Source organism: Acyrthosiphon pisum, chromosome A1, assembly GCF_005508785.2.
Source record: "Acyrthosiphon pisum isolate AL4f chromosome A1, pea_aphid_22Mar2018_4r6ur, whole genome shotgun sequence".
In the NCBI taxonomy this organism is placed as follows: domain Eukaryota; kingdom Metazoa; phylum Arthropoda; class Insecta; order Hemiptera; family Aphididae; genus Acyrthosiphon; species Acyrthosiphon pisum.
In genome coordinates, this window is record NC_042494.1 from 65,496,751 (window position 1) to 65,508,745 (window position 11,995).

Genomic DNA, 11,995 nt, shown 5'->3' on the forward strand with positions numbered 1-11,995 from the left:
TTATAATATTATACTATACTGCACCTATGTACCACAACGAGTACGCGTACGGCTCGTCATCGTCGTCGGACGTAATTATAAATTCCGCCCACGTGAAACCGAGTAGCTCTATCGCGCGCGCGCAAGACAATAAAGCACGGCAACAACGTTTCAATCGATGTTTTAAAAAAATAAATAAAAAAAAAACACCTGCAAGTCGACGATTGATGGGAGCAATTTGTCAATTTACGTCCGTACGATAATAATTGATAGATCGAACAAGTAGTCGTAGAGGTCACCCGAAAGATCACCGCGCGCGGCGGAGTCGTGAGACTACGTCTTCGTTATTATAATGGCAGTATATATACACACATTATCATATTATAGTATATTATCTTGACGTTTGGTGTGTGTGTGCGTGTGTACGTGTGCGTTAATGTCAGAGTGTCGGACGTTTCAAAACGTTATTTTATTTAAATGAGTGGTGGTGATATGGCGTATAGAATACTATGTTTCGAATTGGATTTGGATAAAATAGAAATAATCGTTCAACAGTCAAACGGAAAAATTCTGCAGGTCGGGTCGATAAGACGGTTTTTTCACTGCACAGTGGTGTGGGTACGACGATACGAAATAAAATCGGGGTACTCGCTCTGCTGCACGCTATATGCTTCAAGTCTTTACTTCAAGACCTTTCGCAATGCAGTTGTTGTAGATGTGGTTAAATTTGAATTCATTGATAAATCGTTTTATGCGAAAAACGATTAAGACTGCGGGTAAACAGCGACTTATAATATTTTCAAAGGATAATTTAAATTAAATTATATTTATATTATTAATGATGTTTTCACAGTTCGGTGCTAGTTGAACTTATTTTCGCAGAAAACGTCGCATGTATTATAATTTAGAAGTGTATAACTTTTAAGTCAATAGTCAATACCAACATACTGCGTAGAATAGTGTGAATTGGTTTGTGGTATAAATAGCTTAAAAATTAGTCTAATAATTTTGAAAATTCCATTATATATGGGGAACAAAATTCTAATATTATATATATTTGGTGAATAGTATTTACGGTTTAATCCTTTTTGAATTACAGCATAAAACAAAGTCGTGTAAAATGCCAGAGTGATTATCGGTTTGCCTCTGTTTTTTGTAAGTATTAAGAAAACTACTTTTGACCACTCATTATAATACGTCCATCAAATTTTATACCAGAAACCGAGAAATCATCCTTATTGTTGAAGATTAAATCAAATTTTCTCTTGTTTGAAACACGATGGAAATATTACACACTTATACACACACACACACCGTTATAAAACGTTTCTGTTGTAGCGATCGGAATTGATGTATTGTTGGAATATTTAAGGAATATTAAGACCTTCGAAATGGTATAAGTCGTAGGAGTCCGGACGAATTCACGACAGTACTTGTTATGTACCTATTATAGCTAATCAATGAAAAATTAAGTTAACAATAAAGCTTCAACATTTTTCTTATTTTCCGGAAAATATTATCAGTATCTTAAATCAACGTTGTTGTAAATCAAAAAAATCATAATGCATTTAAATATTGATTGTATAATATTACAGAAATGATTTTGGCGGATGCGTGCAGGAATCGGTGGATATCTCATTTGGTGAAAACGGATATGGTTGCAGGTGGAAGTGGTAAGGAAAGTGTATACTTTTGACGGAAACGTGTTATACCCTATACGCTATACTATTATATTATATTGTTATGCACAGGTAAATAATTATATGAGTTAGCATGTGATGCACATTTTACGTATAATTAATACAACGAGGCACTGCTGTTTTCTCTCGGCGAAATCCATTCATTCGTCCACCGCCGCCTCGCACAGACGTAGGTCACACCGCGGCGCGAGCGTATACGAAATATTATTATATTATTATAACGCGATGCGGGAGTTTTTTTCTCTTCTTCTTCTCCTCCACCGACGTATACATAATAATAATAATAATATATACTATTATATTATTATTATTCGTCCTTTTGATTGATATCAAGTCGCTGCTGCAACCGCCGCGGCTTCCTGAATATAATAGACGCGCGTTCGATTATCGCGCACACAGTATACATACCTATAATAATATAATATATTATCATCAGCACGATGATGTTATATGGGCGCGGGTGTGCTGGCGAAGAAAAATACAGCATTAACGAAGCAGTATTATTATATATATATATATATATTATACTTATATACTGCATATATAGCTGGTAACCTACACACGTTATATTATTATTTCACATATGCGAGTCTTTTGTGTGCGCACAGCAATGGATCGGCGTACCACCACGTCTACCTATATAATAATAATAATAATATAATGCAATAAACAAACACTCAACGTCAACGACGACGACGATGCCGCCGCCGCGGCACAATACACTCGAGCTAGCGAAATGGCCCTCGGAAACTATTGTTGTGGCGTGGAACTCGCGCGAGTATAATATCATAATATATTGTGTCGCGTTGTTTCGGTATGTGTATTATAATAATTATATTGTTGCGGGAAAGAGAAGTTTTTTAATTTTTTTTTTCTATTTTTCCCCCGACAACCGGTAAAACAATAATATTATTATTCGCAATGCAAAACGCACAATAAATGCGGAATCCTTACGGACGACCCGTCTCCGCCAGAAGGGGGTCGCAAGCTGCGCTCACACACAAATATTATAAGGTCAGTAAGCCAAATGACGGTGGGCGTCTAAACACACGGTATCGCGCCTTTTGTCATACATAATACGCGTCGTAGCATTAAATTAAAAAGATATAATAATCTCAACTCACAAGGCCGAGCGAATTGACTGAGTCTATTTGTACCTATATACGTATATACAGAAGAAAACAAGTCAGAGTCGATAGTGTCGTAAGTCACCTGATTATGTTTCAATAGAGTTGAGTTTTCGAATTTAAAACTACTTAATATTATATTACAGATCGAGCTTTTTATAATCAAACATTGTTTGAGAACTGTTTTTTGTGTTATTTTTTTTTTTATTGGTCTAGAGCCTGGCATCTATGGCCATTAGCTATTGTAGGGGTTAAGGGTTGATAGGGTTGGTTCGATTGGTTGGCTACACGTGTATGTGTGGCAAGGTTTTTGCGACTATGGACCCTGGTGGTCGACCATCCGGGAACTAGTAGCAGCGACCGTTGCTTACTCTCAATCATGTTGCGTGGTTGATTTCAACCACTGCGCCGCGCCGAGCTGTAGGTAGACGTTATTATTGTTAAACCTTTGAGCCAGTGGCGTACGCAGAATTCGTTAATGGGGGGTTACCATATTTTATAAACAATATAAAAAAAAAATGTTTATACAATTGTATTCTTCTTATATTTAAAGACATGCACAATACAATTTTTCAAAAATGTATATTTTATAGACTAAAAACACTAACCTATTAAGTTATAACTTAATATTAATTTGTCTCGATGATTTTGATAATTCATCTAGTACTGCGTCTGTTGCGATTTCAATATCCCGATGAATATTTAGCATTGCTAATCCATTTAAGCGAGATTCTCCGGTTGTATTTCGTAGATAGGTTTTCAGTTCTTTCCGGTGTGGCTGTCGTTACTGGTAGAGTAACAAGAATAACTAAAAGTTTTCGTATAATTGGAAATATTTTTTCATCACATACAAGTAAAGCTGAATGGGCATTTTTAAGATTGTCATTCATTTGGCTTACATAATTCCACCATAATCTAAGTTCTCCGATACTTTGTTGTTCACTGCACTTAACGATTTTTTCATAACGACGTACTAAATGTACAATGTCAGTCTCAAATTGTTTTTTGAACTCTAAATTATTTATTTTTGATGGCAAGAGACAGTGAAAACTTGACAAAATTTGTTTATGATCTAACAAACGTCTTTGAATTTGGGTAATAAAAAAATCTAAAAATGGAATGAATATTGAAACACGAAAATATACTTCAGGTGAATCTGTTTCAATATTACTACAATGTACTTGCCTTCCAACTTTTCGTGGAATTTTAACATCAACATCCCGATCAGAACATATTTTTTGAACATCATTGAAAATATAATTAAATTCTTTTTCACTATCATTACGCATTTTAATTAACATTTCTTCAATGTTTGTTGCGAGAATCATTGCAGTTGATAAGTCTAGATTTTCTGTTTGTAATAAACGACTCAAGGGAGAAGTTATACCAAAGATCTTGGCAGTAGTACGGAGGGATATCTGGAATTCAACATCCTGAATTGCAGATAATAGTTGTAATGCTGTAGAACATGTAGTTTTGTCTTGCCACGAAGAAATGGTTTCAAGAGAAATTGTAACAGCATTTTGTAGTTCTAAGAAAATTAAAACTGATTCATGTCGTTGAATCCATCTTGTGGGGCATACATTTTTAAGTCTAGTGGTTTTTGTATTTGTTTCTATACTTGCAATTTTACTTAAAAGAACTTCTTGTCGTTTTGGAGTATTAAAAAAATTGTATACAGAACTAAGTGCACCCATACAATTCCGAATACTTTGAAGGTCACAAGCGTCAGAAATAGCCAAGTTTAGACTATGAGAGGCACAGTGGACATAAAAGCCATATCATTATTTTTTCTAACATACGCTTGTACACCATTAAAACGACCACTCATAGCCGCAGCCCCGTCATATCCCTGTCCAACCATAAAAGAACAATCTATACCAAGATTTATTAGATTATCTAATAAAGTTTGAGCGAGGCTTTCTCCCGTTAAGCTAGTTACTGGAACAAATTTTAAAAAATCTTCACGTAATTTTAAAGTATTGGTTTCTAGATATCGAACACATAAAGAGAATTGCTCTTTACATGAAATATCAGCTGTTTCGTCTGCTAATATAGAAAATACCCCGGCAACTTTTATCTTTGAAATAATTGAATTAACCATTATATTATTACAGCAATCGATAATTTCATTTTGGATTCTGGGACTAATATATGTTGCATTAAGTGATGATGTAGATATATTATGTTTTTTTAAATTTATATCCCCACTTTGAATTCTTAATCGTAATAAGCACGAAAATTTCCGTCGTTTTCAATAGGTTCTTTAAAATCAAGTAATCCAGAATCTCTGTGCCCCCGAAGAGAAATATTTTGTCGTCCACAAAATATTATAGTTTCAATTATGGGCGACAATTTTGAACGATTATCTTGTATTTGTTGTTTTAAAGAAGAATCTAGTTGCAAATCTATCGAAATTTGTTTTTTTTTCAGTAATAGCTAATCTATTCTGAGCACGAAGAACAGCCATTTTATGATACTCGGTTATTTCATGATTTGTGATCAAAGTTTGAGCCGAATATAAATGAAGGAATACCTATCGTATTCCATAGAATCATAGAATCATATTTTAAAAGATCAATGCATAGTCTATATATAGTACAGAACCCAAAGTATCCAGTCCAAATGCCTCCATTATAGAATCAATACACCTTTCTATAATATATATTTCAAATAATACAAACTATTTAACAGTATTTTACATATTCTATTAGTTCAAAACGTCGCCAAGATCTTCCACAAACGCTTTCACTTCAACTTACCCGATCACCGCTTCATCTAACCTATCCATTCCTAGTATCCCAGATGGCCACGCATAAAAGACGTTGAAAACGGAAACGGTATCGTGACATTCTAAGCAACTAAAATGAACCACTCAACTCCTGCACCAAAAAGTATTACATCAATGGCGATGGTTTTTTTTACTCAAGACTTCTGACCACTTAATATTATAATTATTCGTCACATTCTGCAAGTGCTTAAACTGTAAAACAATAATTGTTTAAATATTGAAAAAGTATTATAGTATTATGATCCCTATCTATATTACATACAATTAAGAAATACATGTAAGTAGTAATCATTTTAGTAATTTTACCTAAACACATAAAAAAAGACTCGTTGAGTTACATGAAATATCATGAATTATAAGTAACTCGTTATGTAACTCAATTTCAATTTTTATGTCGTTTATTTCGATAACCAGCCTCGAATGATAATAATGCTATTATTATACGACAGTATAGTTAGGTACCTATAGCTGGTACACCATGTCACATTATATATTATTATGTATTGTATAAAGTATCTATATATGCGTACGTCTTCCTATATATAGGGTATCATGTTCTGTATACACATAAATATATACCTACGTGCCAGCTTCATTATACCGCTATATTGTGGTACATAAGCTACGCAGCTATATATACAAATATATTTTAGGTATATCTGATACCTATACCTACTATATTATATATATTATATACAATATACTATACACTATACACTATAACCACCGTCGAACGCATTACCCCACAGCGGTGCGTCGTCGTATAAAGTTATATTACGTACCTAGTAGTAAATCTAATAGGAAAGAAAAGAGAAAAAATATTTATAACAGGATCGATTACAGGTGCGATGGGTTTCGCAGTAAACCGCTGATTTTTGGCAGAAATCCAAGACTCGCCGACGTATCCCGGCGCAAAGTACCAATATTATATGCAGCGATATTCCACTATATACCTATAATAATATGCCTTCCTACATTTGTATATACGAACGATCCGTAGAATACGCGTATATTATAACTTCACACACACACACACACACACACACACACACATATATGTGGGTACGCACGCAATCGTCCGGTGGACCGCCGCCGCCGCGCATAATGTATTTTCTGTCACATAAACTATTCGTCCCGAAAACGGGATAGAAGAAAATATATATTAATTTCGGATACGGTATCATTTTTGATAGTGCGTCGTATAAATGTATACACATATTATAATATGTGTGTGTGTGTGTGTGTGTGTGCGTGTGTGTGATACGTTATTCGCCTCTTCTGTACATACACGGGCCGGCATTCCTGAAAAGAAAAAAAAACGTGTTTCTCGTGAATAGGTGAATTTAAAAATTATTTCTTGACGTATGATAAATCGACTTAGAAATTAAAAAAAAGCGGAATACCTGTGTTTTTTTTTTTAATCAAAAAGTAATAGAAAAAAAGATTTCATCTCCAAAAGCGACACGACACGACGACCGCGACGACGATGACGACGAATATATAATATTATATACTAGGTATGTAGTTGCTATAAATAACATTATCGTTGTTCACGATACGTATAATGTGGTCGAATTAGGTAATTCACTGTTTACACTGCGCAACGTTTGAAAAATAATAAGTTTAATGGGAACCGTCCGATTTCATCATAGCTGTAGGTACGCGTATAAGTCACAATGTCACATAATATACAGCGATATTTTTGGTTGATCATTACGTCACTTACATAGATAGTAAAATAATATGTTTTTTCGAAATTTTTCTAAGCTTACCTGCAAATTTCCGATTTCACGATGGGTGCAGGATAGCAAAATACTTATCTAGAAATGTTGATGTATAGATACAAACACGAAATACCGAATAAGTGCTTTTTTTATTGATGTAAGTATAATAACGTTTAGACTAGCAGAAAGTGATAAGCCATGGTATTATAATATTACTGAAACAAAATTAACTGACAGATAAATTATTTCTGATATAAAATGTTTTATTTAAAAAACTATTCATTAATCGATTATAATAATATATATGTTAAAATATTATTGAAATAAACAAAAATAATATTGATACTGTATTTTTATAAATCTATCTCAATCTTAAAAATTCAATCACGGACATCAACTATCTACATTAATTTTATCTTTCAGAGAAGAAAATAATAATTAGTGAATGCTAACTAGAAACGTTTTATAGACGTTGTGTATTATAAACAGATTATAGAACGAAGAATTTCCTGGAGGCTGGATGAAGCAATTATCTCAAAAACCATTACTGGATTATTAGTATTAAGGATTAAGATTTAAGACATCAAAATGTGATTGACTTGAGTCTGATATGCGTGTTCGAATTACAGTATTTCAAATACTTGAAGTGTGGACAGTTGAATTTAATACGGTTAAAATAATAAATTGGATTACAACATTCGGTGTACCCAGCATAGTCGTGTAAACAAATTTTTAATTGTAAAATAGTGAAAATTAAAAAAATGATCTACGTTTTCAACGTTATCAAATCGTGAACACAAAACCTTGACTCGATATATTTCGTTAACTATATTAGATAATATATAATGCAGACATAGGTGTCATATAGTGTTGTCAGTGTTAGGGTCGGGGAAATACCACTCTTTATCCGATGATTATTATAATATCTGTGAGTATTATATAAGTATACAATAATATATGGATTTTATCTACTATTTGAAGTCCATAAATGTCAATGAAATACGCATAATTCATTGAATTTTTCAAAACCAATGTCATCAATCGAGGACATCTTTGTTAGACATTTTTTGGCGTATATATATATGACTTTTTGATATATTGAAGGTTTTCAAAGTTAAATTTAATATAGGTAAATTTAATCTCTATAAAGTATGATAATCGTCCATCGGTTAGTCGTATAGCTTTTTTAGCTCGAAACGCGTCTAGTCTACATTGATAAAACCTACCTACTATGTCTGACGTGTAATCCCAGATTACTAGTCCGCTGACAATCAGAAATATATCGTATCGATATCGTAAACACGACACCGGATTTGGAAGACGGGCTCGACCTGTGTGCATATCCGACAGATAAAAACATTGTAAACCCTAGGATTGTGAAATATACTTTTAATAATCATTAATAAAATCGTTTTTGGACGATAGGGAAGGAGATCTATCTCAGACGTCAGACCTCACCGGAAACGGCCGCGGACCGCGTATTCAGAAGTTTTAAAAGAACCAAACTTATATACATAATAATATATACCAGATACCTATGTAATATGTATACATTATAACACGTATACACGACACGAGTAAATTAAAATATTATGGCGCGCGATGTTTAAATATAGCGATATTATTTATGATTTACTATACAGGGTGCGCCGCACGCGTCAGAAGCCGCGATAGGCGTATAATTTGTATTTTTTCATTTTTGTCGGCGTCGTTTCCGAATCTCTCTCCTCCTCTTCTCCCTCGACAACTTCTTATACTCCTACCGGTTATCCAGGATTTATATTATATTCTGCACTTTATATTATAATAATAATATTACCACTGAATACGGCGGTCAGTCCGATTTAATTAGGCTGCCAGAAATCCGTTTGCGGGTACCCCGGGTTTCGGCTGCACACTATAATACGGATCGACGAGTGGTATTTTTCTCATCGTCGCGCGTACCCATCATATTAATATTATCGGTCCGTCTATCTCGCCGATGATGACGACGACGACGACTTCCTCGCGGGAGACTTAGACGTTCCACTCTCCGCGGCGGTGAGGAGAGGGCTACCGCTGCGCGTATATTACACGTCGCGTGTACATAATATCACGTATACTATCATAGACACTAGACCGGATGGGAACACAATGATGTCGGATTGCCCCGCGGGAGCCTGAAGTCCGCGAGACGGGACTTCGCCGAATATATACGACTACCTACCGTATATCCCGAATTACATAATGTATACGCACCTAAATATGTGTACAGGGTGCTCTATTTCCACGGTTAGTTGTGTTTTTGTGTTGTTGAATATAGAAAACTTTTCGTTTGGTTTGATGTTGGTGCACCTATCTATAGGTGTTTTATAACACTGCATTTATTTAGTATACTTGTTTTTCTTTTGGACAGGGTTAATTGTATGCAGTCTATTACAATATATGTGCACCCCTGCATATTTTAATTTCCTGCTGGAGCGTATACAATATACATAGCATATGCATAGCGCATACATAGCGCATGCGTCACATCTTCGACCAATTCATTTTCAACAACTTTTCTAAATATATTGATGGACGAATATCGGATATTGAATATTTGATTACATAATATGGTTTCACTGTTAATAACTAATAACTATTAATAACTATTAACTAATTAATGAGCATATTTTAAAGTTTAAACTAGTATGGAACAAAACGGGAAGTAGAGCTGATATACTATGGCAAACGTTGTTACTTATGGTCATCCGCTGCTATTCGCTCGTCTAAATTGTAAATGCTTATTAGCAAGAAAAAACTATTTGTTTAATATTTTGTGCGTCAACATTTTTAAAAATTAATTCTGCTCTTATGATTTTGAAAAAATCGGCAAAAATTAATTTAGTGCCGAGAGTGTTGAAAATATCGATACAAATTTTTATGCGCTAAACATTGTTATAATTTTCAAAAACACAAAAACTATAATGTAGCCAGTTATGGATCACCCCGTAAATACATAATATAATATGTTGTGTATAAACGTATAGTAATGAAACCGCAAGCGTATATTATATTAGGTATACTCACTATACCCATGCAGTATACCCAGCTATTATGCACAGTACACACTATATACATAGGTACTTGCATATATACATATAATTTATAATGTATATTAATTTTATTATATTACGGGAGAACAAGTGCGCAGAAATATGTCTTGTCGATAGTCTTATAAAATTGGTATATTATAACGCATAGGTACCTATATATCATGATATACTTTACTATTATCATGTGGTATTATAGTGATGCCGCCGCCGCTCGCCGAATGCTATAGCCATGCGTAAGGTGAATCATGTCTATTGTTGTAAATACTCGTGTTTCGATATCCACATGAAAAGACTGTGACGAAGCGTTAATGTATAATAATATAATAATAATATATAATATGCGCGCGTTCGTGTGTGTTAGGTATATGAGTACACGTTGCAATTATTATCATTATTTCTATTGGTATTAAAATATTATTTGTGTCCTCTGCCCCCGTCGTCATCGTCACGCGTTTCGGTAGTCGGTAATATATATAAATATGTGATATGACTATATTATGAGTGTATGTGACGCGCCGTCCAAGCAAACGACCTTTACACAGTCTTCTCCTGCAGCGACTTGTCGGCAGGTATAATATCACAGAGTTATACTGTGATGATATTATTCCCATACCTGCCATTTTTTGATAATAGTAATAATAAAAAGAAACCCGCCGAGGGATAAAGGGTAGACGATTAAAATGACAATATAATTTATAAAGAAACGAACTTTGGGACGATACCACATGGTAGGTACAGCCAGAAATGAGTTTAGATCGTCGTATTTCGGTCGAAGTTTGTTTTCGTTCGACCATCGCAATCTGATGCCATGTGTATACGGTGTGCTAATAATATAATCCTATTGAGTGTCATTCATTCACTGAAGTACATAATATTATTACATGGAAACATAAAACATGGATATAATAACACTACTACAACAGCTAGTGACGTACACATAACTGTTGTATACCTCCCCCAACCTACCACGATCAGAGGAAAAAACCTATAATCAACAGATTTGAAAATAACCATGGAGTACTAATCGGTAAATGTATATGTTTTGTAAATTTAATACATTCATTGCTACGCTCAGAATCTAAAAAAAGAATAATTAGGTTGCTATGGTAACCTAAATATATTAATCATCGATTGCTAGGGGTAACCTAGGAACTTAATAACATTAAGTTCATCTTTGTTATAGTTTAGTTGTCATGACAATTGTGACGTGTAATCGGACAGAAAAATACAATAATATTTTATTATTGTAAAAAAGCTTCAACACGATGACGTCAGGGTAACGCTTTCAGTGTCGCTTAAAATTATAGAATGACCTCCAGCCATAAGATATATACATGTCAAAAAATGGTCATTTAAAGCCTTAAAGGGGTTTATTATTTGAGTAAAGACTCAAGCCCCCTCCTCCTTTTTTCCCAAATTTAAAGGCCTTTAATTTATACGCCTATATATTTATGAAGTTTTATAAATAACTTTTGAGATTTTCGAGCTTACATAGTTACAGTATCTTTAACCTATTATGATATAAGTGATCACAATTGCAATACTATCGCTTTTTACTATATTATATCATCGTATTTTCGTATTTCACAATTACAAT

At 33.9% G+C, this 11,995-nt stretch overlaps 1 protein-coding gene across 1 annotated transcript; it reads right to left on the reverse strand.

The window, feature by feature from the left end:
- Positions 1-3,489: 3,489 nt before the first annotated feature.
- LOC103308601 (52 kDa repressor of the inhibitor of the protein kinase-like) lies at positions 3,490-5,441 on the reverse strand. The gene is made up of 3 exons (XM_008182286.1): positions 5,409-5,441; positions 4,609-4,886; positions 3,490-4,555 (listed from the first exon to the last, which is right to left on the reverse strand). The coding sequence occupies exons 1-3, from the start codon at positions 5,439-5,441 to the stop codon at positions 3,490-3,492; spliced, it is 1,377 nt and encodes a 458-aa protein (XP_008180508.1).
- Positions 5,442-11,995: the final 6,554 nt, after the last annotated feature.

What these genes read in the sequence shown, in the direction of transcription:
- LOC103308601 (XM_008182286.1), bottom strand. Translation starts at nt 5,441, where the DNA reads ATGGAGGCATTTGGACTGGATACTTTGGGTTCT. An exon ending in GACTGGATACTTTGGGTTCT is followed by an intron (nt 4,887 to 5,408) that starts GTACTATATATA and finishes ATTATTTCAAAG; the next exon opens with ATAAAAGTTGCCGGGGTATT. An exon ending in CGTTTTAATGGTGTACAAGC is followed by an intron (nt 4,556 to 4,608) that starts GTATGTTAGAAA and finishes TGCCTCTCATAG; the next exon opens with TCTAAACTTGGCTATTTCTG.